General features: G+C 41.4%; 1 protein-coding gene across 5 annotated transcripts in view; it reads left to right on the forward strand.

The window, feature by feature from the left end:
- STARD13 (StAR related lipid transfer domain containing 13) overlaps positions 1 to 11350 on the forward strand; it is a 411711-nt gene extending 400361 nt beyond the window's left edge. For all 5 annotated transcript variants that reach the window (XM_089690866.1, XM_089690868.1, XM_089690867.1 and 2 more), the window contains 6 exons: positions 4793 to 5000; positions 6071 to 6185; positions 6802 to 7023; positions 7187 to 7404; positions 8796 to 8972; positions 10650 to 11350. In XM_089690866.1, coding sequence (XP_089546992.1) covers positions 4793 to 5000; positions 6071 to 6185; positions 6802 to 7023; positions 7187 to 7404; positions 8796 to 8972; positions 10650 to 10767 — 1058 coding nt within the window. In that variant the 3' untranslated portion in view covers positions 10768 to 11350. The remainder of the gene's footprint in view (positions 1 to 4792; positions 5001 to 6070; positions 6186 to 6801; positions 7024 to 7186; positions 7405 to 8795; positions 8973 to 10649) is intronic.
- The last annotated feature ends 12521 nt before the right edge of the window (positions 11351 to 23871 follow it).

The following is a 23871-nucleotide window of genomic DNA, read 5'->3' on the forward strand; positions in this document are numbered from 1 at the left end:
AACAACGGACCTCGCGGGACCCTCCCCAGGATTTAAAGGAGGGCATGTCCTCCCCCAGGGTGAACCATGGGTATCCTCCCAGTGGTGAGAGTGGTGAGGGTAAACTAGGTAGGGAAAGTTTTCTTTTCAGACTGTCCCAAGTAATCAGAGTCACCATAGAGAGTGGGGAGACTGAGTCTGAAAGGCTGGTAAATAAGAAAAGGATCAGAGGCTCATAAATATCATATATCGCTAGACGTACAGTCAGGTCCATAAATATTGGGACATCGACACAATTCTAAAATTTTTGGCTCTATGCATCACCACAATGGATTTGAAATGAAACGAAAAAGATGTGCTTTAACTGCAGGCTGTCAGCTTTAATTTGAGGGTATTTACATCCAAATCAGTTGAACGGTGTAGGAATTACAACAGTTTGCATATGTGCCTCCCACTTGTTAAGGGACCAAAAGTAATGGGACAATTGGCTTCTCAGCTGTTCCATGGCCAGGTGTGTGTTATTCCCTCATTATCCCAATTACAATGAGCAGATAAAAGGTCCAGAGTTCATTTCAAGTGTGCTATTTGCATTTGGAATCTGTTGCTGTCAACTCTCAAGATGAGATCCAAAGAGCTGTCACTATCAGTGAAGCAAGCCATCATTAGGCTGAAAAAACAAAACAAACCCATCAGAGAGATAGCAAAAACATTAGGCGTGGCCAAAACAACTGTTTGGAACATTCTTAAAAAGAAGGAACGCACCGGTGAGCTCAGCAACACCAAAAGACCCGGAAGACCACGGAAAACAACTGTGGTGGATGACCAAAGAATTCTTTCCCTGGTGAAGAAAACACCCTTCACAACAGTTGGCCAGATCAAGAACACTTTCCAGGAGGTAGGTGTATGTGTGTCAAAGTCAACAATCAAGAGGAGACTTCACCAGAGTGAATACAGAGGGTTCACCACAAGATGGAAACCATTGGTGAGCCTCAAAAACAGGAAGGCCAGATTAGAGTTTGCCAAACGACATCGAAAAAAGCCTTCACAGTTCTGCAACAACATCCTATGGACAGATGAGACCAAGATCAACTTGTACCAGAGTGATGGGAAGAGAAGAGTATGGAGAAGGAAAGGAACTGCTCATGATCCTAAGCATACCACCTCATCAGTGAAGCATGGTGGTGGTAGTGTCATGGCGTGGGCATGTATGGCTGCCAATGGAACTGCTTCTCTTGTATTTATTGATGATGTGACTGCTGACAAAAGCAGCAGGATGAATTCTGAAGTGTTTCGGGCAATATTATCTGCTCATATTCAGCCAAATGCTTCACAACTCATTGGACACCGCTTCACAGTGCAGATGGACAATGACCCAAAGCATACTGCAAAAGCAACCAAAGAGTTTTTTAAGGGAAAGAAGTGGAATGTTATGCAATGGCCAAGTCAATCACCTGACCTGAATCCGATTGAGCATGCATTTCACTTGCTGAAGACAAAACTGAAGGGAAAATGCCCCAAGAACAAGCAGGAACTGAAGACAGTTGCAGTAGAGGCCTGGCAGAGCATCACCAGGGATGAAACCCAGCGTCTGGTGATGTCTATGTGTTCCAGACTTCAGGCTGTAATTGACTGCAAAGGATTTGCAACGAAGTATTGAACAGTGAAAGTTGATTTATGATTATTATTCTGTCCCATTACTTTTGGTCCCTTAACAAGTGGGAGGCACATATGCAAACTGTTGTCATTCCTACACTGTTCACCTGATTTGGATGTAAATACCCTCAAATTAAAGCTGACAGTCTGCAGTTAAAGCACATCTTGTTCTTTTCATTTCAAATCCATTGTGGTGGTGTATAGAGCCAAAAATGTTAGAATTGTGTCGATGTCCCAATATTTATGGACCTGACTGTATATTCTCTGCCCAGAAACCAAAAAACAGGCATACAAAAAAGGAAACGTGAAAAGAGATTCACAAAAAAGTGGTTACATTATAAACAGAATGCGATACTAGAAGTAGTTCCAAAAATTATGCTCTATTACACAATACACATGTGGACAATTAAGGTAAATACCTCCGTTCACCATCACCTCAGTATGAGAATACAAAAACAGACCTAAAATCACATAAAAGCAACATCAAGACTGGTCTTTGTAATAATGTGCTGCAGACATAGTGATAACTACCTGTCTAATATATTTGCAGCACCGACACATTGGTTACACCACCATGCAGGAAGTGTATCAAAAAATTGTACCATATCGGCATAATATGCATAGCAATAATGGCTGATAACGAGCACCAAGTGACAATGTTAATAATGGTAGCTACCGCATCCCTATATGTTTTTACAATTTTTCACCCACATTGCCTGGTTAGGTTTATGGGTAACAACATTATTGTCACTTGGTGCTCATCATTAGCCATTATTGCTATGCATATTATGCCGATATGGTACAATTTTTTGATACACTTCCTGCATGGTGGTGTAACCAATGTGTCGGTGCTGCAAATATATTAGACAGGTAATTGTCACTATGTCTGCAGCACATTATTACAAAGACCGGTCTTGATGTTGCTTTTATGTGATTTTTAGGTCTGTTTTTGTATTATCTCATACTGAGGTGATGGCGAACTGAGGTATTTACCTTAATTGTCCACATGTGTATTGTGTAATAAAGCAGAATTTTTGGAACTACTTCTAGTATCGCATTCTGTCCATAATGTAACCACTTTTTTGTGAATCTCTTTTCACGTTTCCTTTTTTGTGAGTCTGAAAGGCCCCTATATCTTCCCCATTCTAATGCTCGGTTTAAACTTCAACAAATCATCTTTACTACGTCTGGATGCCTAAATACATTGAGTTGCTGCCATGTGATTGGCTGATTAGCAAGTTGTTTTACCAAGCAATGGAACAGGTGCACCTAATAAAGTGTCTGGTGAGTGTACAGTCTTCTAAAATTCAGGACTTTTATCTTCTGTCCTCATCGAATGTTCCTGTAGCCTGGGACATTTCAGTGACTAAACCATGCCTTCCATTGCCTCCCAGGGACATCAACCCCTTTTAATTTCTGATGGATCCTATCCTGGATTCCCGTCAGCAACTGAAAGAGACGCTTACGTTTAAAGAGGGGCATGCAAAAATGAGTGAGTACCAGAAGCAGAAGGGTAGTTACTGGGCTCAAACTATGGCCCAGGGTACCTATTGGGGCACAGGTGGCTTGTGAACCCTTGCACCCCTGCCTTAACACATTTCCATTGTTTTGTTTTAAAACCCTCATGCGTCCTTTTAAATGAAAACATTCCCAACCAGGGGCGGACTGACCATTTGGAAACTCGGGCACTGCCAGAGGGCCCGGGCTCAGTAGGGGGCCCCATGAGATTCCCCTGGTACCCTTTTCATAGGCTTTTTTTGAGTTTGGGCAAGGACACAGGGGCCCCATGATCCCCTATTGCCCGGGGGCCCCATGAGTTGTCAGTCCGCCCCTGTTCCCAACATATATATTGCAGACTCAAGGCTGCAAAAAGAAAAACAGAATCACAGTTTATGACATTATTCTCCAGTTCCATACTACATGCCTAGCATTAAGTATATATCTTCATTGAGGTTTCTCCTTACATCTACATCACAACATGTACAGATCACCATTAATTAACCTGTTACATAACAAAACAAGTTTAAAATGGCACGTTGGCTGGACTTCATACTTCTGGTATCTTTTTCATATGGCTCCAGATGAACTTCTTACTACAGAAAAGTCACATTTGCAAGAATTACGTGAACAGTTTGTTAGTCAGATAAAGCTGACTACCTTTTTACGTACGTACATAAATTATAACAGTAGTTAAAAATGCACTCAAAAGTGTCTGTAAATGTGATTATTACCATCTGCAACTCCTCCTGCTGGTACAGGTCCATACTGTTTTGCACAAGGCCATCCTTGGCTTATATGGCTTCTGGTGCAGAATTTTAGCACAACCTTTTTCCATGACAATATGGACATTATAAGGTAAGTTATACACCTTCAATGTAATGGCTGCCAGAGGCAAACTAATCTAAAGAGTTACAGGTTCATGATAACAGGGCTTTTAATGTATGTAATGAAAATGCAATTGTCAGTGACATTAAGCTTGTCCTTAAAAGCTTTATGTGCATTTGTGGCTTGATTTTGTGCCATGCAGTTTAAAATAAGAAGGGAGAGCTTTAAAATTTTCAGCATTTTTAGCCTAACATATTAAGCACGATAAGATAAACATTCCCCTGCAAACTGTTTGTTAGAATTCTAACCCCAACACATGCAGTTTATAACTTTCAGTGTTGCAAGCTCCTATTCTGTCAGTGCTTCTTCCTGGAACTTCCTGTCTTCAGGAAAGAATTAACAGTGGACCGGTCAGTCAGTCAAGGGACTGGGGGGGAGGGAGCAGGGTAGTGTCTTGGCTTTCTAAACTATGAGGCTGTGTGTTTCTGTTGATGCACAGAGTGTAGGGAGATACAAATCTAGTGCCTGAATGCAAGCGTGGCTCCATAGGCTGTAGCAAGAGAAAGGATCCACCTTGAAACAGGACACCCAGGGAAATGATCATGGCACCAGCTTATTCTGGAACATAGGCAAGGATTAAAAGATGAAAAAGCTTCACACTCAATACGTGAAAGCTGCTGAAAGACTAGGCATTTATTATCACTTTAGGCAAGCCTCTAATTGTGTCAGTTGGGGCTGGTGTCTTTTCCTGTATTGCACTACCACTGAGTCTGTACTATAGTATTGGTTCTGAAAGCAATTACTCATAATTAAAATGTCTCTTGAATCCCCATAGATGTCCCCAAGGACCAGAGGCTTCAAGCAGTGCAGTCGGCCATTATGTTGATGTCAGATGAGAATCGAGAAGTCCTCCAGACCCTGCTGTGTTTTCTTAATGATGTAACCTTAGTAGAAGAGAATCAGATGACCCCCATGAATCTTGCTGTCTGTTTGGCACCATCTCTATTCCACCTCAGTTTACTGAAGAAAGACAATTCGCCGAGGTTGTTACTTTTGTTGCCTTACTTATTGACATATTTTCTACTTTAGCTAACTGTATAATTATTATACTTGTTATAGACTTTACATTTTCTTGCAGAATATATATATTTTTAAAAAATCTGAGGAATTAGTCAATTTCTTTTTATGTAATATACTCTCATTTATGTCATATATGTAGTATATAATATATATATTTTTTTAAAGCTGAAATAAAAGCATTGAATAGATAATTGAAATGCATATAGGCACACTGATTTACCTGCCAAAGAATTGTAATTTTATTTAGCCAGTCTTGTCATCCAAATACACCTCCCACACATTATAGCCAGGTTCTTAGCCCCCATGCAGACAACACAACAGTTAAGCAAAGCAGGTTGGTCCAGAGCACAGCCCAGCCTTGCCAATGAAGGAGTTGCAGCACTCGGACAATGTCCTAGAACCCTAATTGTATTAGCTCCAGCTTTGAAATTACATATACTTCAAACTTTAGAAATCCTACAACACCAATTGTTTTAGTTCCAGCACTGAAATTACATATACTTCTAACTTTAGAAATCCTACAACCCTAATTATTATTATTACACAGTATTTATATAGCGCTAACGGGTTTGCTCAGCGCTGTACATTATAGTGGGGGACAGAACATGAGACAATACAGTAACAAAACAATACACGAGGGGTTTGAGGGCCCTGCTCTTTCGAGCTTACAATCTAGGAGGGAGGGGATAGTGGTACAGGAGGAAGTGGCTGTGGGGGATGGAGTGGTAGGAGGAGTGGAGGAGAGCCGTTGTTAGGTGAGGGTGGGGTAGGCTTCTCTGAAGAGATGGGTTTTCAGGGTGCGCCTGAAAGTGAGGAGGGTAGGTGACAGTCTGATGGATTGGGGTAGGGAGTTCCAGAGGATGGGAGAAGTCCTGCAGTCGGGCGTGGGAGGAGGAGACCAGGAAGCTGGAGAGTAGGAGGTCCTGTGAGGAGCGAAGGTTCCAGCACTGAAATTACAGATAGTTCTAACTTTAGAATACAGTGATACAGAAGCTTGTCTAACCTTTAGGTTATTTCACTTTTCTGCTTTCAGAGCCATACAGAAAAAATATACAACCGGAAAACCAGACCAGAAGGATCTGAATGAGAACTTGGCAGCTACACAGGGCCTGGCACACATGATCATGGAATGTAATAGACTGTTTGAGGTGAGTGTTTTCTATTTGAGGCTAATGTTAGGGTCTCTAGAGATAGTGAAATACAGAAGAGATTGATTGCTGTGCGGATTTCAGGTACATTTGATGACAGTGGATTGCGGAGATCTTGTACTGAGGCCACATTCTCGTGGTTGGACCCAATTGCAGTTATGTGGGCGGTTCTGGCAACAGTTCCCCTTGGAATGCTTAAATAGTTGAAAGATAAATGTTTGCAATGTGAAGCATGATCACAGTGTTGTATATGACCCTGAAACAGTGTTGAACTTTTCACATCCTTAATGCCATTGCCAAATAACTAGCAATAGAAAACCAATGGTCTTTTGCCTTCTACGTAAATCTGACTCTATAGAATAAACTTTCATAAAATATCATGCTGTCAGCTGCTGTGTGCCTTGGCACTCAAAATAACAGCACCCTCTCTGAATTTAGCATTATTCTGAATTTATCTTATTATATTGTGAGCATTATATTATTATAAGATATTCTGAGTATTATGTTGACACAGTCAACCTAAACATAATAGTTTATATAATTATTGAGCTTCTGCTTATTTAAATCTTATTCTATTAAATTTGAATTCTGACTGGTCCTTTCTGGGATGTTGCAGGTTCCACATGAGATTATAGCACAGTCACGGAATTCCTATGTGGATGCTGATATCCACCTACCCACTATGGAGGAATTGGGGAAGCAATTGGAAGTGGAGTCAGGGAGCATCTCTGCCTACTTTGATAATGTCATTCAGAGCCTTCAGAAAGAGGCCAGGGATAAGTTTAAAGGATGGGTCTCACTTTCCAGCACAGAGAACACTGACGTGGCTTATAAAAAGGTACAGACTGTATGAATACACATTCTCTATTGATGTCTGTATGACTCACAGATATTGAATGCATGAATGAAAAGTTAAACGTTCACAAGCCAACCTTTTTTTTTTTTTTTTTACTTATCACTGCCCTTTTATTTGTGTACTGATCCCTATTCTGATTCTTCAGGTTGGAGATGGAAATCCTCTGCGGCTCTGGAAGGTGTCAGTGGAGTTGGAGGCCCCTCCACCGGTTGTGCTAAACCGATTATTGAGAGAGCGCCACCTATGGGATGACGATTTTCTGCAGGGAAAAATAATCAAAACTGTCGATAACCATACAGAAATTTACCAGTTTGTTATCAACAGCATGGCTCCCCATCCTTCTAAGGACTTTGTGGTTTTAAGGTATGCTGAGCTAAACTGTTTAAAGAGAGTAGATACACAAAGCTAATTGTGTTATTTAATGACATACTTCTAGAAAAACCTTACTAGGATGCCTAAGATGTAGCATTTATACATCTTATGTATTTATTTTACTAGTTATACAGAACTGATACATTATATAAGACCTAAGTACATAGAGCCATTCTTTAATTTATCTTTAAATAAGCTCTCTGGTTGCTATTAATATAATTTTTGTTATTGTTATCATAATTATTACTATTTAGGTATTTTTAGGGCTGGTTTTCAAAGCTGTATCTGGCCATATAGTGAAAATTCTTGTGTTTTTCCCCCACAAGGGAGCCCACAGGTGCTGCATACAGCCATCTATACGAGTCAAGGACTGTATACAACTATATGTGCGTATACGCAAGGACCAACATAAACATCCATATGCAGCCATAGTTGTACACTCGTACACATAAGTGTGTTTCTGCAAGTGCTTGTGTATACACATGTATAGCTGCCTAAAGCCATTGACTTATGTAGGCAACTGTACATGCCTTCAAGCTCCACGTCTATATGGTTCGCTGGAATTTCAGCCGCAGTTGGTAGTAAGGAGCAATTAGGCATACCACAACTACCAACTGAATTTCACACTTATACACATGCAGCTCCATTGGCATAGATGCTGGAAATATAAGGAATTCTTTGACTTTCCATCATATGACCATATGGAGTGTCCCTGAGTACCTAGGTAAGGAGATTTTGAGTCATCGGAGAGTGCTATTTCTGTTAAGTACATACATGAAAATAATAACCAGAGAATCTCTTTATTAACCTAAAAACAAGTTACGGAGCTTAGCAGATAAGCTTGAGATCAAAGTATGCCATAGATATGGGTTAGATGGCACATGGACGCTAGCAGTGTATCCAATGGTCAAAACATTTCTTTTGCTCTGATGACACACATAAACTTGCATGATTGTATGTACTATGTACACTAGTGTGCATGTCTGTGGGCATTGAACATACCGTGTCGTGGGCTGTTCAGCAGAAGTTCTCAGCCCAGTTTTTATTATTTCCTGTAGGGTGGCCTTTAACCTGATTATTATGCAAGCCTGGCAGAAAGCATATAGACATGCATCAGGCAGGAAATAAACTATAAATCTAACACTTTTCAATGTCTCCATGTGTTAAATACCATTGTACAGTGGACTGTAGATAAAGCATTTTTATCCTACTGTACCACTGTATATAAACAGAAATCAGAGGTTCAGAATTCATCTTTATGTAATTGTACTAAACTGATGAAAGCTGAGCTTGTAATAGTTTTTTGTGGGTTATGGCACTTCCATGGTATTTTAATGAGGTTCTTTTGATGTAGTCTGACATAACATGCCTTCTATCTTTAGGACGTGGAGGGCGGATTTGGCAAAGGGTATGTGCAGTTTGGTGGCGATGTCTGTAGAGCATGAGGACGCCCCTCTCATCGGAGGAGTGAGAGCAGCTGTAATGGAAACACGGTATCTGATTGAGCCCTGTGGATCCGGAAAGTCCAGACTCACCCATATCTGCAGACTTGACTTGAAGTAAGTTTCTTTTTTTTGTCTGACACTTTTTGTTACAAGAACTAGTGGGTCTCTTGTGTAAAAAATGATTGAAAGAAAAATGAATGTTTTGCATGACATAGTTAATTCCACCTGAAAGAGACTGGTTGTTGTAAGCAAATCACATTGTCTACGTTTAATTTTGTAAACAAAAGGCCACATTTGAATAATAGGTTCTAATTTATACCCTACCAATATGGTTTTAGTGCTTTGGCTGCTATGCAAGATTTTGAAAAAAAAATCTTATTGGTGGGTATCCAGTGTCTGTAAAGGGCACTACCATTCAATTGCAAAGGAGATTTTAATCTATATATAAAAGAGAAGTACGATGAAGCTTTGTTTGTCCATATATCCCTTCTGGGTCACAGAAGTGCACTTACTTTTGCTGTCCTGTGACCCAGAGTCAGCTAATAGCAGGCTAAAATCCACTGTCAACTGATGTCGCTGCAGGCTATGGAAGGATTCATATCCATATTGTTGGAATCCACCCAGCTGCCTGATTGACACACTCAGCTGAGAGCCAAAACCAGCTGCACCCACCCCCTCACCAGCCCAAAGCTCCAGTGATCTAACTGAGAACTGAGTGATCAGCGGTCATGTGATCACTCAGTTCTCGGGCTTAGAGGTGGTGGGGGACAGCTGTAACATCAGGCCAATGCTGCAGCATGGAGGTGAGTATGTTTTTTCTTTATAACCCAAAATTTTCTTATATAGCCCACTAGGTCCTAATTGCATATTCTGCAAACACCAACTCAATAAATCACAAGTAATAGCAATCATAATAAACAATCAGAATACAAAACACTTTGTAGGTAATTTACTACAACTGCTGTATGTAGTACCCCAAATCTTTTTTTTTTTTTAGACACTAGATATGTCACCATTAAGCTCTGTACATATGTGTCATGCAGTTCCACCATACTGCCAAACCGTGTTCTGTAATTATGTGGTTATTGATGGTCAATACCTGCACTACCTGCCTTTTTAACCTTTTATTTACGTTGTAGCAATTTCAAAGTTGACTTCTGTACCATCTATGCACAATCTCCCAGGCATGATGGTTCATTGGTTCATGGCATTAGAGCCTTAAAGGAACCTGTCAGGACAGAAATATGGGAGTTGGCACCATGTATTCTTTAATACCCAGTGGGTAGATTTCCTAAAAGCAAATAGGCTGTGAATTTTCATTTTGCATGGGATTTTACTTCTTAGTTTAATGAATGAGGTGAAGCTCTGCTGACTTCCATTATCCAATCATGCTCAAGCAAAAATCCAATCATGTGTAAGCAAACATTCTTTTTTTCTCTTTAGTACATGATTGGAACGTCTGCGAGGTAAATTTTCACCACATACGCCAAGCTAGCGAGTATTTCCCTTGCAAAGTAAAATTCACTTTGCAAAGAGAACATGTTCTCCTCCTTTAGTAAATTAACTCCCGTGAGTGGCATGCTTCCTTCATGTGGTAGGTCAGTGGCTTACCGTATACAGGAAAATGCTAGAAGCAAAGTGACAGCCCTGCGCTTGCACCATCAAAACAAAGTCAGCTCCCACATTGCGCTCCTGACAGCTTCCATTTAAACACTAAATCAGTTTGATACTGAATTATTTATCTTGCTCTATTTGCAGAGTCTGATTAAATATTCTCCTTTTTCATTTTAGGGGCCATTGTCTGGATTGGTATAACAAATGCTTCGGACACATCTGTGCAGCAGAAGCATTGCGGATTCGCAACTCCTTTCAGTCCCTTACTACAGAAGGACCAGAGACAAAAATCTGAAGATTAGCTCCCAGTGACTATATATTACTGTAGTGACTCTGAAGGAAGGCAGTGCTGTGCATGCTAAAACCACCTGGGCATTCCTCGGAGATACATTATTAACAATAGCCTTTGTTTTTTTTTAATTAATTGTAAAAAGCCCATGTAAATATATAATCTATATATATATTATATATATAAGTATATATTATTTAACAGAATAATAGATATATACATACATATAAGTATATGATTTCATGCTTTCTGTGGAAGCTTTATTGTTTCATATTTCATATTATTTTATTTCACTTTCCCCACTTTATAGATACTATGTATATATGCTTTTAGAAACAGCCACAAGTATTGTATAAGGACAAGGAGATTTGTGGTTTCCTGTATACAGCAATAATACGGACACAGTACTTCAGTTGTCCTCATCTGTGATGCACTGCACTGTCTGGACCTTGCTTAGGTACTTTGTATATAAAAGAATAAAGACTTTGTCTTGTTTAAAAATGTGTCCTGATATGTATGACATGTATATATGCCTGTTGGTGTTGTACAAAAAGATTTCAGCCTACATTAAAATATTCGTATTTGTGCACCCAATTGTAAATGTGGTTGATTTCCTATAAAGTAGGGCCAATTTATGGTGCATTTAAAAAATAAGTACAGTAAGCACTGTTTACATCCAAATTAACTGTATAATACAATCCAAATGAAATGTCAAAGAATCCTTTCTGTGAAATGAAAGCTTTTTATTTTTGGGTTTTCCTATTGTTCTAACAGTAAGGCCTGCATGCGGCCACTGCTGACCCTCATGCCTTATATGAGCAGTTCTGAATAACGAACAATAGCGCCACTCCTCTCAACCAATAGGAGCTTTCTTAAGCTGGCCATACACCGTGAAAAATGTGTACAATTCCTGTGAATTAGCTTGAAATTCAAAACATGGGTGGCTCTGCCAAAGTCACCATCAAATCGAAGAAGCCAAGCAGAACAAAGTTGGCTGAACAGTTGTAGTCACTGTTTTGGTACTCTGAAAGTTATTGGTGCCAGCTGTCAAAATACAATGGCAATGCTGATTCCTCCATCCGTGCTGTTCAGCGTGAATGGCGGGATTGGGCAGTTTTCTCTTCTTTAGCCCACGGGCTTATTAAAAGAAAACTAATGTCACTGATACAGAACAAATATGCAAATTATGAATTCACACTTTCCTTTGATTTACTAATCTGCACAACTTTTTCTGGTGAGCGTGTGAAAGTGTTGAAGCCAGAGACAGCCAGACAACTCAATTATTACAACAATTTCAATAATGGTAGTACCTGTATTTCTCTTTGAACACATTTCCTTTAACCCTTTACATACTACAGTACATTTTTCAATGGCAGATCAGTAGCCCTTTATTTACCCCATGCTGTTTATGAGCACCATTAGGTAAATAGCTGTTATGCTGTCCGATGAGTGATCGCTCTGTACCCAGTTGTCATTAGAGGGTTGGGTACACAAAGACACTCTACCCAGCCAATCTGAAGGGCTGAGTACAATGTGTCCCTGTGATTGGTCATCAAAACGATACCATGGTACAATTTATTATTTATTATTATTATTATACAGTATTTATAAAGCACCAACAGTTCACTCAGCGCTGTACATTACAATGGGGGACAGAACATGCAACAGTACAGTAACAATACAATACACAAGGGGTTCGAGGGCCCTGCTCTTTCGAGCTTACAATCTAGGAGGGAGGGGATAGTGGTACAGGAGGAGATAGTTGTGGGGGATGGAGTGGTAGGAAGAGTGGAGGAGGTCGTCAATTAGCATGGGGTGGGGTAGGCTTCCCTGAAGAGGTGGGTTTTCAGGGTACGCCTAAAGGAGAGGAGAGTAGGTGATAGTCTGATGGGTTGGGTCAGGGAGTTCCAGAGGATGGGTGACATCCTAGAGGTGGGCATGGGAGGAGGAGACCAGGGAACTAGAGAGAAGGAGGTCTTGTGAGGAGCGGTGTGTGCGTGTTGGGTGGTACTTGGATATTACAGTTGCAAGAAAAAGTATGTGAACCCCTTGGGATTATGTGGAGTTTTGCATGAATTGGGCATAAAATGTGCTCTGAACGTCATCTAAGTCACAACAATAGAAGAACACAGTCTGCTGAACATAATACTACACAAACATTAGCTGTTGCCATGGTTTAATTGCACATAACATGTAAACATTCACAGTGCAGGGAGGAAACATTATGTGAGGCCCTAGCTTAATGACTTCTCCCAGAGCTAATTGGAGCCAGGAGTGAGCCAACCTTGACTCCAATCAGTGTGATGATATTGGATGTGTTGCTGATAGCTGTCCTGCCTAAAATAACACACACCTGTTTTGGGTTTACTGGTTTCAAGAAGCACTGTCTGATGTGAACCATGCCTCGCAGAAAAGAGCTCTCAGAAGACCTACGATCAAGAATTGTTGACTTGCATGAAGCTGGAAAGGGTTACAAAAGTATCTCCAAAAACCTTGATGTTCATGTGTCCACGGTAAGACAGACTGTCTACAAATGGAGAAAGTTTAGCACTGTTGCTACTCTCCCTAGGCGCGGTCGTCCTGTAAAAATGACTGCAAGAGCACAGCGCAGAATGCTGCATGAGGTAAAGAAGAATCCCAGAGTGTCAGCTAAAGACCTACAGAAATTTCTGGCACATGCTAACATTTTTGTTGACACATCTACAATAAGGAAAACATTAAACAAGAATGGAGTACATTGGAGGACACCACAGAGGAAGCCATTGCTGTCCAAAAAGAATATTGCAGCACGTTTGAAGTTTGCAAAAGAGCACCTGGATGTTCCACAGCACTACTGGCAAAATATACTGTGGACAGATGAAACCAAGATTGAGTTGTTTGGGAAGAACACACAACACTATGTGTGGAGAAAAAAAGGCACAGCACACCAACATCAAAACCTCATCCCCACTGTAAAACAAGGCGGAGGGAGCATCATGGTTTGGGGCTGCTTTGCTGCCTCAGGGCCTGGACGGATTGTTGTCATTGATGGGAAAATGAATTCCAGAGTTTATCAAGACATTTTGGAGGAAAACATACGACCATCTGTCCGCCAACTGAAGCTCCGCAGAGGATGGGTGATGCAACAGGACAATGACCCAAAGCATACAAGTAATTAAACAAACAATGGCTGCAATAGCACAGAATACGCCTTCTGGAGTGGCCCAGTCAGAGTCCTGACCTCAACCCGATTGAAATGCTGTGGCATGACCTTAACCTCCCTGGCGGTATGATTATTTCCGATTTTTGGTGCTGAAAGCGGTACCATTATTTTGCATGGAAATTTGGCGTTTTATATTGTAGGCCTGTAATTCTTAGGAATAACTCACTTAAATCTTTCCAAACCAGAGTCTAGTAGACATCTCGGGCAAAAAAAATGCATTGATTAAATAAAAATGTAAAAAAATAAAAAAAACTTTCTATGTATGCTTTGGGCCTTCCCAATCATACACCGTAGTTCTTTATAACATCTCGGGTATGATAAAGTTTGAAACATAAAATCATAAATTATAATATAATAAATAATTATAAAGAATAACAAATAATAATATAATAATAATACTTTTTATTCAATAAATTTTAGTAAATAATATAAGCAAAAACACTGACATGTTTTTTTGGCCAAACAAGGATGCAATATTAGTAGTCATATTGCTTCAGTAAACGTCCCGGGTATGGAAAATTTTAAAACATGGTACAGCACAAAGTCCAACGTCACAATCAGGACAATAGAACCGGGTTTCTTTTCTGATTTTCCTTCCAGTGTTGTCACGTTTAGAGCAGCAAACCACACACATCCTTGTGGGTGCAGACTTCTTTTCCGTTGGTGGAATGTGATCCATAAAGTGACGACCAGTCAGGCGTTCCGGGTTCACAACGCCAGCAGCACGACGTCCAGATCTATTTACAGTCGTTGGTGTTTGGTGCTTGAGAAATATAAGTTCGGCAACTTTCCAAACGAAGTCTGCATGAACCACAGGCTTGTCACTCTTTTTTTTGAGCAGAATGAATGCATTCCATAAACACTGTTCAAGAAGATGCCTGAAGATTTTTTTGTAATATTTTTTTTGTTGTTTTCTCATCGCTGGATAAAATGTCATGGCCTGGTCAGATCTGTCCACACCTCCCATGGTGTTGTTGTAATCCATCACGACTTGTGGTTTCATTATGTCTTTTCCACCTTTTGTGTGTACCATGACAGTAGAGGTGTTGTGAATAGTACTCATTAGGGACACATCTTTTTTGTCGCGCCATCTCAGTGCCATCATTTTGCCTTTCTGCCAGGCAACTATTTCTCCTGCCTTGAGCTTTTTATTGCCAAAGGTTGGCGGCATGTCACGCCGGTTAGCCCTAACGGTCCCATATGCATCCGTCTTGTTGTGTAGAAGGAACTCATAGAGTTCTGGGGAAGTGTAAAAATTATCTGTGGTTACACAATAGCCCTGATTCAGCAATGGCTCAATCAAAGTAAGAATCAAAGCAGTTGCCATTCCATAATTACTGAATCGTTCTTTGAATTTGGTTCCTTTCCCGGTGTATAGGACCGAATTCCATATGTAACCAGTGCTTGATTCACATAGCATGAATGATTTTATGCCAGATCGTGCTCTCTTTGACGCCATATACTGTATCCAGCTGAGTCTTCCTTTGTAGGCCATTAGACTTTCGTCAATACTAATGTCTCTACCTGGTACATAGGTCTGCTGGAAAGTTTTCACAATAATTTGATAAACCTCCCAAATCTTTTTGAGTTTTGGAGCTGGATGAGAAGTCTCATCAAATTCTTCATTATTTGCAAAGTGCAAATATTTCATTATCAGAGAAAATTTGTATTCTGACATGACCGTGCCAAAAAAAGGAGTGGCTAGTAATTTGTTGGTTGTCCAATACCACTTCTGCAGGGGTTTCCCCACCACTCCCTGAAGTATTATTAGGCCCAGAAACTTCCAGATGTCCTCTTTGGTCACTGGTTCCCACTTTCTGCTCCTTGAAAACCTCTGATGCATAGCAGCATGTTGCTCCTGGAACCGATTTGTCTCCGTAACAATTTTTTCAATAAGCTCATCGGTCAAAAAGAGTTGGAGGTATGCCAAGGGGTTGTCATCCTCAACATCCACTTTGATACCAGGTGATCCAGTAAACGGGAATCTTGGGGGCGCTACGTGCTCCGTACCGCAGTCAATCGAGCACCAAGTCCGCACATCGCTGGGCACAGTCGCAGGATCATCGCTGAAATCGCTTTCTGTGTCTGATGACGAACTTCCCCATGAATCACTATCACTCAATTCAGCAAGTGATTCTGTATCGCTGTCGCTGTTTTCCAGCAGGTCATATACCGCTTTTGAGGTGGAGGCGCGCTTTTTTGATGCCATGGTCGTTCTGCAGTTTCCAGACACAAAAGTACAGTAAAACTGGCAAGGGCACTGGAGAAAGCACTGGGGGGCAAACTAAGGTCAATTATTTTATTTAGTAATGTAATCCAATAGGATTACAATGTATCAGTGTGTTTGTGCATTATACTTTTTGAATTTGCCGCCGGTTCCGCCCCCCTGCGTCGTGACGCTCGCAGGGAACGGAAGCCAGGGCACACAGAGCATCGTGCAGAAGATCCGGCCACCGTACACTGCGGGAATACATTGCCGGATCCCGGGGACAAGGTAATTAATCTCTTTCAGGATCCAGCGATGCAATCCCGAGTGTGGCTTGGGGTTACTGCTAATGGTACTGAAATTCCACCCCGAGCCACACTCGGGAATACCGCCAGGGAGGTTAAGAGAGCGATTCACACCAGACATCCCAAGAATATTGCTACACTGAAACAGTTTTGTGAAGAGGAGTGGTCCAAAATTACTCCAGATCATTGTGCAGGTCTGATCTGCAACTACAGGAAACGTTTGGTTGAGGTTATTGCTGCCAAAGGAGGGTCAACCAGTTATTAAGTCCAAAAGTTCACATACTTTTTCCTCCCTGCACTGTGAATGTTTACATGTTATGTGCAATTAAACCATGGCAACATCTAATGTTTGTGTAGTATTATGTTCAGCAGACTGTGTTCTTCTATTGTGACTTAGATGACGTTCAGAGCACATTTTATGCCCAATTCATGCAAAACTCCACGTAATCCCAAGGGGTTCACATACTTTTTCTTGCAACTCTAGGTCGGTGATGTAATTTGGAGCAGTATGGTGGACAACTTTGTACATCAGTGTTAGAATTTTGAATTTGATCCGTTGCGCAATCGGAAGCCAGTGGAGGGATTGGCAGAGGGGGGTGGCGGAAACGGAGCAATTGGTAAGGTGATTGAGTCTGGCTGCCGTATTCAGGATCGACTGAAGTGGGGATAGCCTGTGGCAAGGCAGGCCAGTGAGGAGGGAGTTGCAGTAGTCGAGTCGTGATATGATGAGGGAGTGGATGAGCTGTTTAGTGGTTTCTGGGGTTAGGAACGTGTGGATTTTGGCGATGTTGTGGAGGTGGAGTCTGCATGAGTTTCTTAATGATTGGACTTGGGGCTGGAAGGATAGATTGGAGTCCAGAATGACACCAAGTACTCTGGCCTGCGGGGCGGGCCTGATAGTGGCATTGTTGGACATGATAGAGAAGTCAATGGGGGGTGGTGTGCGGGCTGGGGGGAGAGAAATTTACAATGCAAATCCCTCCTCTTTCCATTACAACAGGAGAAGGAGAGAAATTGAATGTTTCTCTTTGAGAAATCAGTGACTGTAGTGTTATTTTAATCAGCCCTTGGCGTAAAGGAAAGAAAACAGCCATATTCCACCATCCACACTAAACAGCATGGATGGATGAATCAGCATTGCCAGCCATTGTATACTGACAGCTGGCACCCCCAGCTTTCAGAGTACCCAAACAGTGACTGCAACTGTTCAGCCAGCTTTTTTCTACCTGATGTTGTCAAGAGAGCTACATTTTCTGGGAAGTTTGGTAAAAGCCCTTTAATTATTCCCCAGTGTCTCTTGGGAACTGTAGTGTAAAGAATCCATTGGCCCCAATAAATGGCTGCCATTTTGAACTACAACTCCCATGATTATCATCACTCTGCATAGCAGTCTATGGGCTGGCATGAATATGGCTCTCCCCCTTCCTGACTGGAGGGTATAGTGCAGCATAACATCAATACCACAGTAGAGAGTGAAGAAATAAGCGGTAATGTCTCCTTCTCCATTAAGTTGTAGGCCAGCTTACTACAAATAAAGTAAAATGGCACTGCTTGCAGCAGCGGAACCCTTAGGCTCCATGCACACTGGGTGCTTTATTATTGCTGGTAACGTTGGCTATGTAAAGTCAAGATAAAAACATGAGTTTTTCAGCATTTTTTAGCGTTTTTGCATTAGTGTTTTGCCGCATTTGCATTTTTTAGAAACCCCCCCCCCCCCCCCATTTTTTGGTAAAAAAAGTCCAAAAGCACCAGTTTGCCGCGATTTACCGCGTTTTGCCACATTTTTCAGCGTTAGAGCATTTTTACAGCTAAAACACTGCTCTAGTAACCCACTAGTCCTGTTTTTTTTTTTCCAGCCAGAAAACGTTGATTACAGCCTATGTGTGCATGAACACATAGGATAACATGCTGGGGGGTTTACTGACTGTAGAAAAAAACCGTCAAAAGCCAAATACAGCAGTTGTAAAAATGCCCAGTGTACATGAGGACTTAAGGGCCTAAATGTAAATTCCACTAACTCACTGACATGCAGTGTGGATCAGGTACCAAAATAGAAACTGCAAATAAACCAGGGAAAGAACCTGAGAATAGAGATACCACAATAGATCCAAGTCATTTGACTCAAATAACTGAAACTTTATTGAAACAATATGCAATTAAAAATGTGAAAAGTAGCAAATGCTAATTTTGCAGGAACGTTCACCCAACACCAATAAAATAATAACATTGTCAGTGATAAAACACGAGTCCGGACTAGAAACTTGCCTTTAAGATATCGTCTGTCCTAATGTAAATCACCACAAAAACCTAAACCCTAAAGATTAGGGGTAATTTAATAACAAAATTGGATATACAATAAATTAGGGAATAGATCTGAGTGATCCACCTTAGCAGAATAAATAAACATGAATAATTAGTGCCTGCTAAAGACACTCTATGAAGGACATCACTGGAGGCTAAATAGCAGTTGGCAAAAGTATTAAAGAGGAGTTCCAGTTGATTACAAAAAAAATAAAAGTCAGCAGCTACAAAAACTGTAGCTGCTGACTTTTAAAATACAGCCACTTCCCTGTCCCTCGGTCCAGCAGTGTCCTCACCACCGCTAGTTTCACCAGTCATCACCCCCCAGTTCCGGCATGTTCAGTGTGGGCACCCGGCTGTGACAGCTTGCAGCTTCACAGCCGGGTTCCCGCTGCGAATGCGCAAGAAGCGGTGCGCTTTGTGAATGGTCCTGTAGTCTTCTGGGACCTGCTATGTGTCCCAGAAGACTAGAAGACTATGGGGAGAGAGGGAAGGAGGACAAGTTCCGCTTTCGATCGCCTTAGGTGATTGCACAGAAGTGGGAGCAGGTACCTGTCAAATTCAGGTACCCCCCCCCCCTCCCCCCGCTCCCCAAAGGTGCCAATCCTTAACGGGGAGCAGGACAATGCATTAAAGTGGAACTTCCCCTTTTGGGTGGAGCTCCGCTTTAATCTGAAGCAGGTAAAGTGTCAAGTTCTTATTATAGTGTGTATACAAGCTGCTGACAGGCAATTAGTCATTAGGAAAGCCACTCATGCATTCCATGGATCCAGAAAGGCAGACTTAGCTGAATTGTCAATTGAGGCTTCATGCACACTAGCGTTTTTTAAGCTCTTAGAAGCTATTAGGAGCATTTTTTTCTGCTCCTAGAAGCTAATAGCGTTATTCTATGTGTCCACGCACACTATTTTATGATAGAAGCGTTTTTCAAGCTTCAGTGTTTAGGAGCAGAAAAAAAAAGTTTTGTAGAGTTTTTAAGAATGTTTTCCCAGCAGAAAAAAATGATTCTAGCTCCCACTCTCTCCTGCCAGTATCAGCTCCTCTGTTGTAGCCCAGCACTTGGTTACATATGCATACAGCTGCTATGTATTTCAGCTTGCCATTGATTGCTACAGACTGCTGGCAGCTGGCTGTATGCAAGACCTGTGATTTGTGTGCACTGAAACACACCCAGTTTTTATACTGTACAGCTCCAAGGGAATGCAACAATGGACCCCCAGCAGCACAAATAGAACCTCCCTACAGCAACAATAGATCTTTCCAGCAACAATATACCCCCCCCCCCCCCCAGCAGCAATGGTGGATTGGCACCATAGAGCAAATAATATGTCAATTTTAAACTACAGATCACTCGCTGAGTTATCTAGGAGAGAAGTTAGGACATGAGAAATGAGAGCACCACAGCACAGCACCGCCGTCACAGTCACTGCTTCCCACACCAAAAGACAGGAGGCTCTAGTCCTATATCACTACAGGGATTGGTTGAGGGCAGCTATATATCACTCCACTGGGCGCTGTCTTAGGGCTGTTTCAGCCACTTGGCCAAAACTACAGAGATAGTATGGCCGCCTGCTTCTGCAGCTTGGACAAGTGCAGAATAGCCATCACCTTTGTTTTGTCCATTGGCAGAGGTGCCAGTACATAGTATCGCTCATTCTGCCTAAAAAAACCCTGGTCAGACATGACTTCTGTATGTTTGGAATAGGCACAGTATCATTTAATAAAGTGCTTGTTTACGAATTTAAATTTCCTATTGATCCTAATAAATGATAACTAGTAGAATAGAGGTCTACATAAACATTATATCCAGGAGTGTAACATCAACACCTTTATTACAGAGAAAATATAGGTCTTTTTATGTTTTAAGACATACATGTAAAATATATTGTTTGATGTAAGGGCAAGGGACATCACTCAGCTGCTCCTCCTCCATTCACAGAATGCAATGCATTGTGGGGCAGTAATAGTAGGAGTTCTGTGAATGATGGAGAGTGCAGAAGTGGACTTTTCACAGTAGCAGCAACTGCTTTGCCATGCAGTAAAATAGCCACTGAATGGAACATTTTTTATCAGAAGCAGCTGACTGCAGGTAATGGGATACACACCCTTACACATAACTAATGTGTTTGGTGCTGTATCCCAAAAACAGAACACTAAACTTCTGCTTTAATGTATTGCATCATAGCAGTCCTTAGATGAGGCAGCTGTTATATTTTCACCTATCAATCCTGGGAATAATCCCTTTCTATGATAGGGGGGCTAAAGGCAAAATCAAATAGAATACCCCCCACCCCACCCCCTCCACCTCCCATAAAAATGATATATACAGGCGTACCTCAGTTTACGCCTCAGTTAACATAATTTTTGGTTTATGAATGAAAATCCATTGAAAATATTGCCTTGGTTTACAAATATTTTTGCAATACAAAACAAGTTTCCCCATGATGCATTGCGCCTGGGAGGTTTATAGCGCCGGCCCGGTGCCTTTAAAGTGCACTTTATAAAGAGTTTTGAACAGATAAGACATTTTTGTATTTTTTTCTGACCTCTAAAACGGATTAATTGGTTTTCAATGCATTTACGAATTAATTTTTAATCATGTCCCTGTACAGTATTTATGCCTTTAAAGTGCACTTTATGAAGAGTTTTGAACAGATAAAATACTTTTTTTTATTTTTTTTCTAACCTCCGGAACGGATTAATTGGTTTTCAATGCATACTTATGGGAAACCCCATTTCGGTTTACAAATTTTTCGCAATATGAAAATGTCCCGGAGAATGCATTAAATTCGTAAACTGAGGTACGCCTGTATGTGTTTACACATTCTCAATGGCATTTTTGCTCTTCGCAGCTTCTTATTAAACAGACAGGGAGTCTATGTTCTGATTTACCTTCACATAAAACACTGAAAAAAAGAAAAGTTTACTTATTATTATTATACAGGATTTATATAGCGCCAACAGTTTGCTCAGCGCTTTACAATATAAAGGGAGACAATACAGCAACAATACAGTTCAATGCAAGAGGGATAGGAGGGCCCTGCTCCTTGGAGCTTACTTATAGAAAAATGTTTGGATTCAGTTAAAATAAGCTCACAATGGTATTGATGAAATTGTTTATAAAGGTTCGCCAGTTTCAGTGTTGGTGATTTAGACATGTTTGACAGAGCATGCAGTAAAAATAACTAGAAAAGATAATCATGGAAAAATAGCTGATTAGGTGGATGGGAAATTTGGATCACTCAAAGCTTTGAATACAGAGTATAAAATGGAGATATTTCAAGTTTTGGTTTTTAAATTTAAAACAGCATGCACAAATTCTTATCAGAGTTGATTGCTGAATTATCTCAGTGTGGAAATCAATGGAATTAAAACTGAGTCTGAGATGTGGATTGCCTGCTGCATGTTTTGAGATCGTCTGATCTGACAGCTACTATGAAAACCTGCATTGTGCACCAGCACCATAGACAGGACACAACAGAGCTATTCTACATTGCTCAAAACAATTAAAGGAACAATTTGAAAAAACACATCAGATCTCAATGGGGAAAAATATTATGCTGGATATTTATACTGATATGGACTGGGTAATGTGTTAGGAATGTAAGGTTGCCCCATTGTTTGATGGAAATTACAATTATTAACCTACAGAGGACTGAATTCAAAGACATCCCGAAAGTCAAAGTGAAAACATTATGCAGCAGGCTAGTCCATTTTGTTGAAATTTTATTGCAACAACTCAAAATGGTGCTCCGTAGTTTGTATGGCCCCCACGTGCTTTTATGCATGACTGACAACGTCGGAGAATGCTCCTAATGAGATGACGGATGGTGTCCTGGGGGATTTCCTCCCAGATCTGGACCAGGGCATCACTGAGCTCCTGGACAGTCTGAGGTGCAACCTGGCAGCGTCGGATGGACCTAAACATGATATCCCAGAGGTGTTCTATTGCATTTAGGTCAGGCGAGCGTGGGGGCCAATCAATGGTATCAGTTTAATCATCCTCTAGGCACTGCCTGCATACTCTCTCCACATGAGGCCTGGCATTGCTGTGCACCAGGAGGAACCCAGGACCCATTGCACCAGCGTAGGATCTGACAATGTGTCCAAGGATTTCATCCCGATATGTATTGGCAGTCAGGGTGCCATTGTGTAGCCTGTAGAGTTCTGTGGTTCCCTCCATGGATGTGCCTCCCCAGACCATCACTGACCCTCCACCAAAACGGTCATGCTGAACGATGTTACAGGCAGCATTACGTTCTCCACAACTTCTCCAGACCCTTTCATGTCTGTCACATGTGCTCAGGGTGAACCTGCTCTCATCTGTGAACAGCACATGGCGCCAGTGGCAGACCTGACAATTTTGGTGCTCAATGGTAAATGCCAATCAAGCTCTATGGTGCTGGGCAGTGAGCACAGGGCCCACTAGAGGACGTCGGGCCTCAGGCCACCCCCATGAAGTCAGCTTTTGATTGTTTGATCAGAGACATTCACACCAGTGGCCAGCTGGAGGTCATTTTGTAGGGCTCTGGCAGTGCTCACCCTGTTCCTCCTTGCACAAAGGAGCAGATACCAGTCCTGCTGATGGGTAAGGACCATCTACGGCCCTGTCCAGCTCTCCTAGAGTAACTGCCTGTCTCCTGGAATCTCCTCCATGTTCTTGACACTGTACTGGGAGACACAGCATACCTTCTGGCAATGGCATGCATTGATGTGCCATTCTGGTGGAGGTGGACTGCCTGTGCAACCACTGTAGGGTTCAGGAATTGCCTCATGCTACCAGTAGTGACACTGACCCTAGCCAAATGCAAAACTAGTGAAAAACAGTCAGAAAAGATGAATAGGGAAAAAATGTCAGTGGCCTCCACCTGTAAAACCATTCCTGTTTTGGGGGTTGTCTCATTGTTGCCCATCTAGTGCACCTGTTGTTAATTTCATTAACACCAAAGCAGCTGAAACTGAACAACCCCCTCTGCTACTTAACTGACCAGATCAATATCCCAGGAGTATATTTGACTCGATGCTATACTCTGATTAAAAAGTGTTTCTGTAGTAATTTTTTTGAGCAGAGTACATACACTGCAGAATGTGAGACT

The sequence above is a fragment of the Staurois parvus genome, unplaced genomic scaffold, assembly GCF_062004578.1.
Source record: "Staurois parvus isolate SC_StPar_1 unplaced genomic scaffold, SC_StPar_1.0 ptg000544l, whole genome shotgun sequence".
Taxonomy (NCBI): Eukaryota; Metazoa; Chordata; class Amphibia; order Anura; family Ranidae; genus Staurois; species Staurois parvus.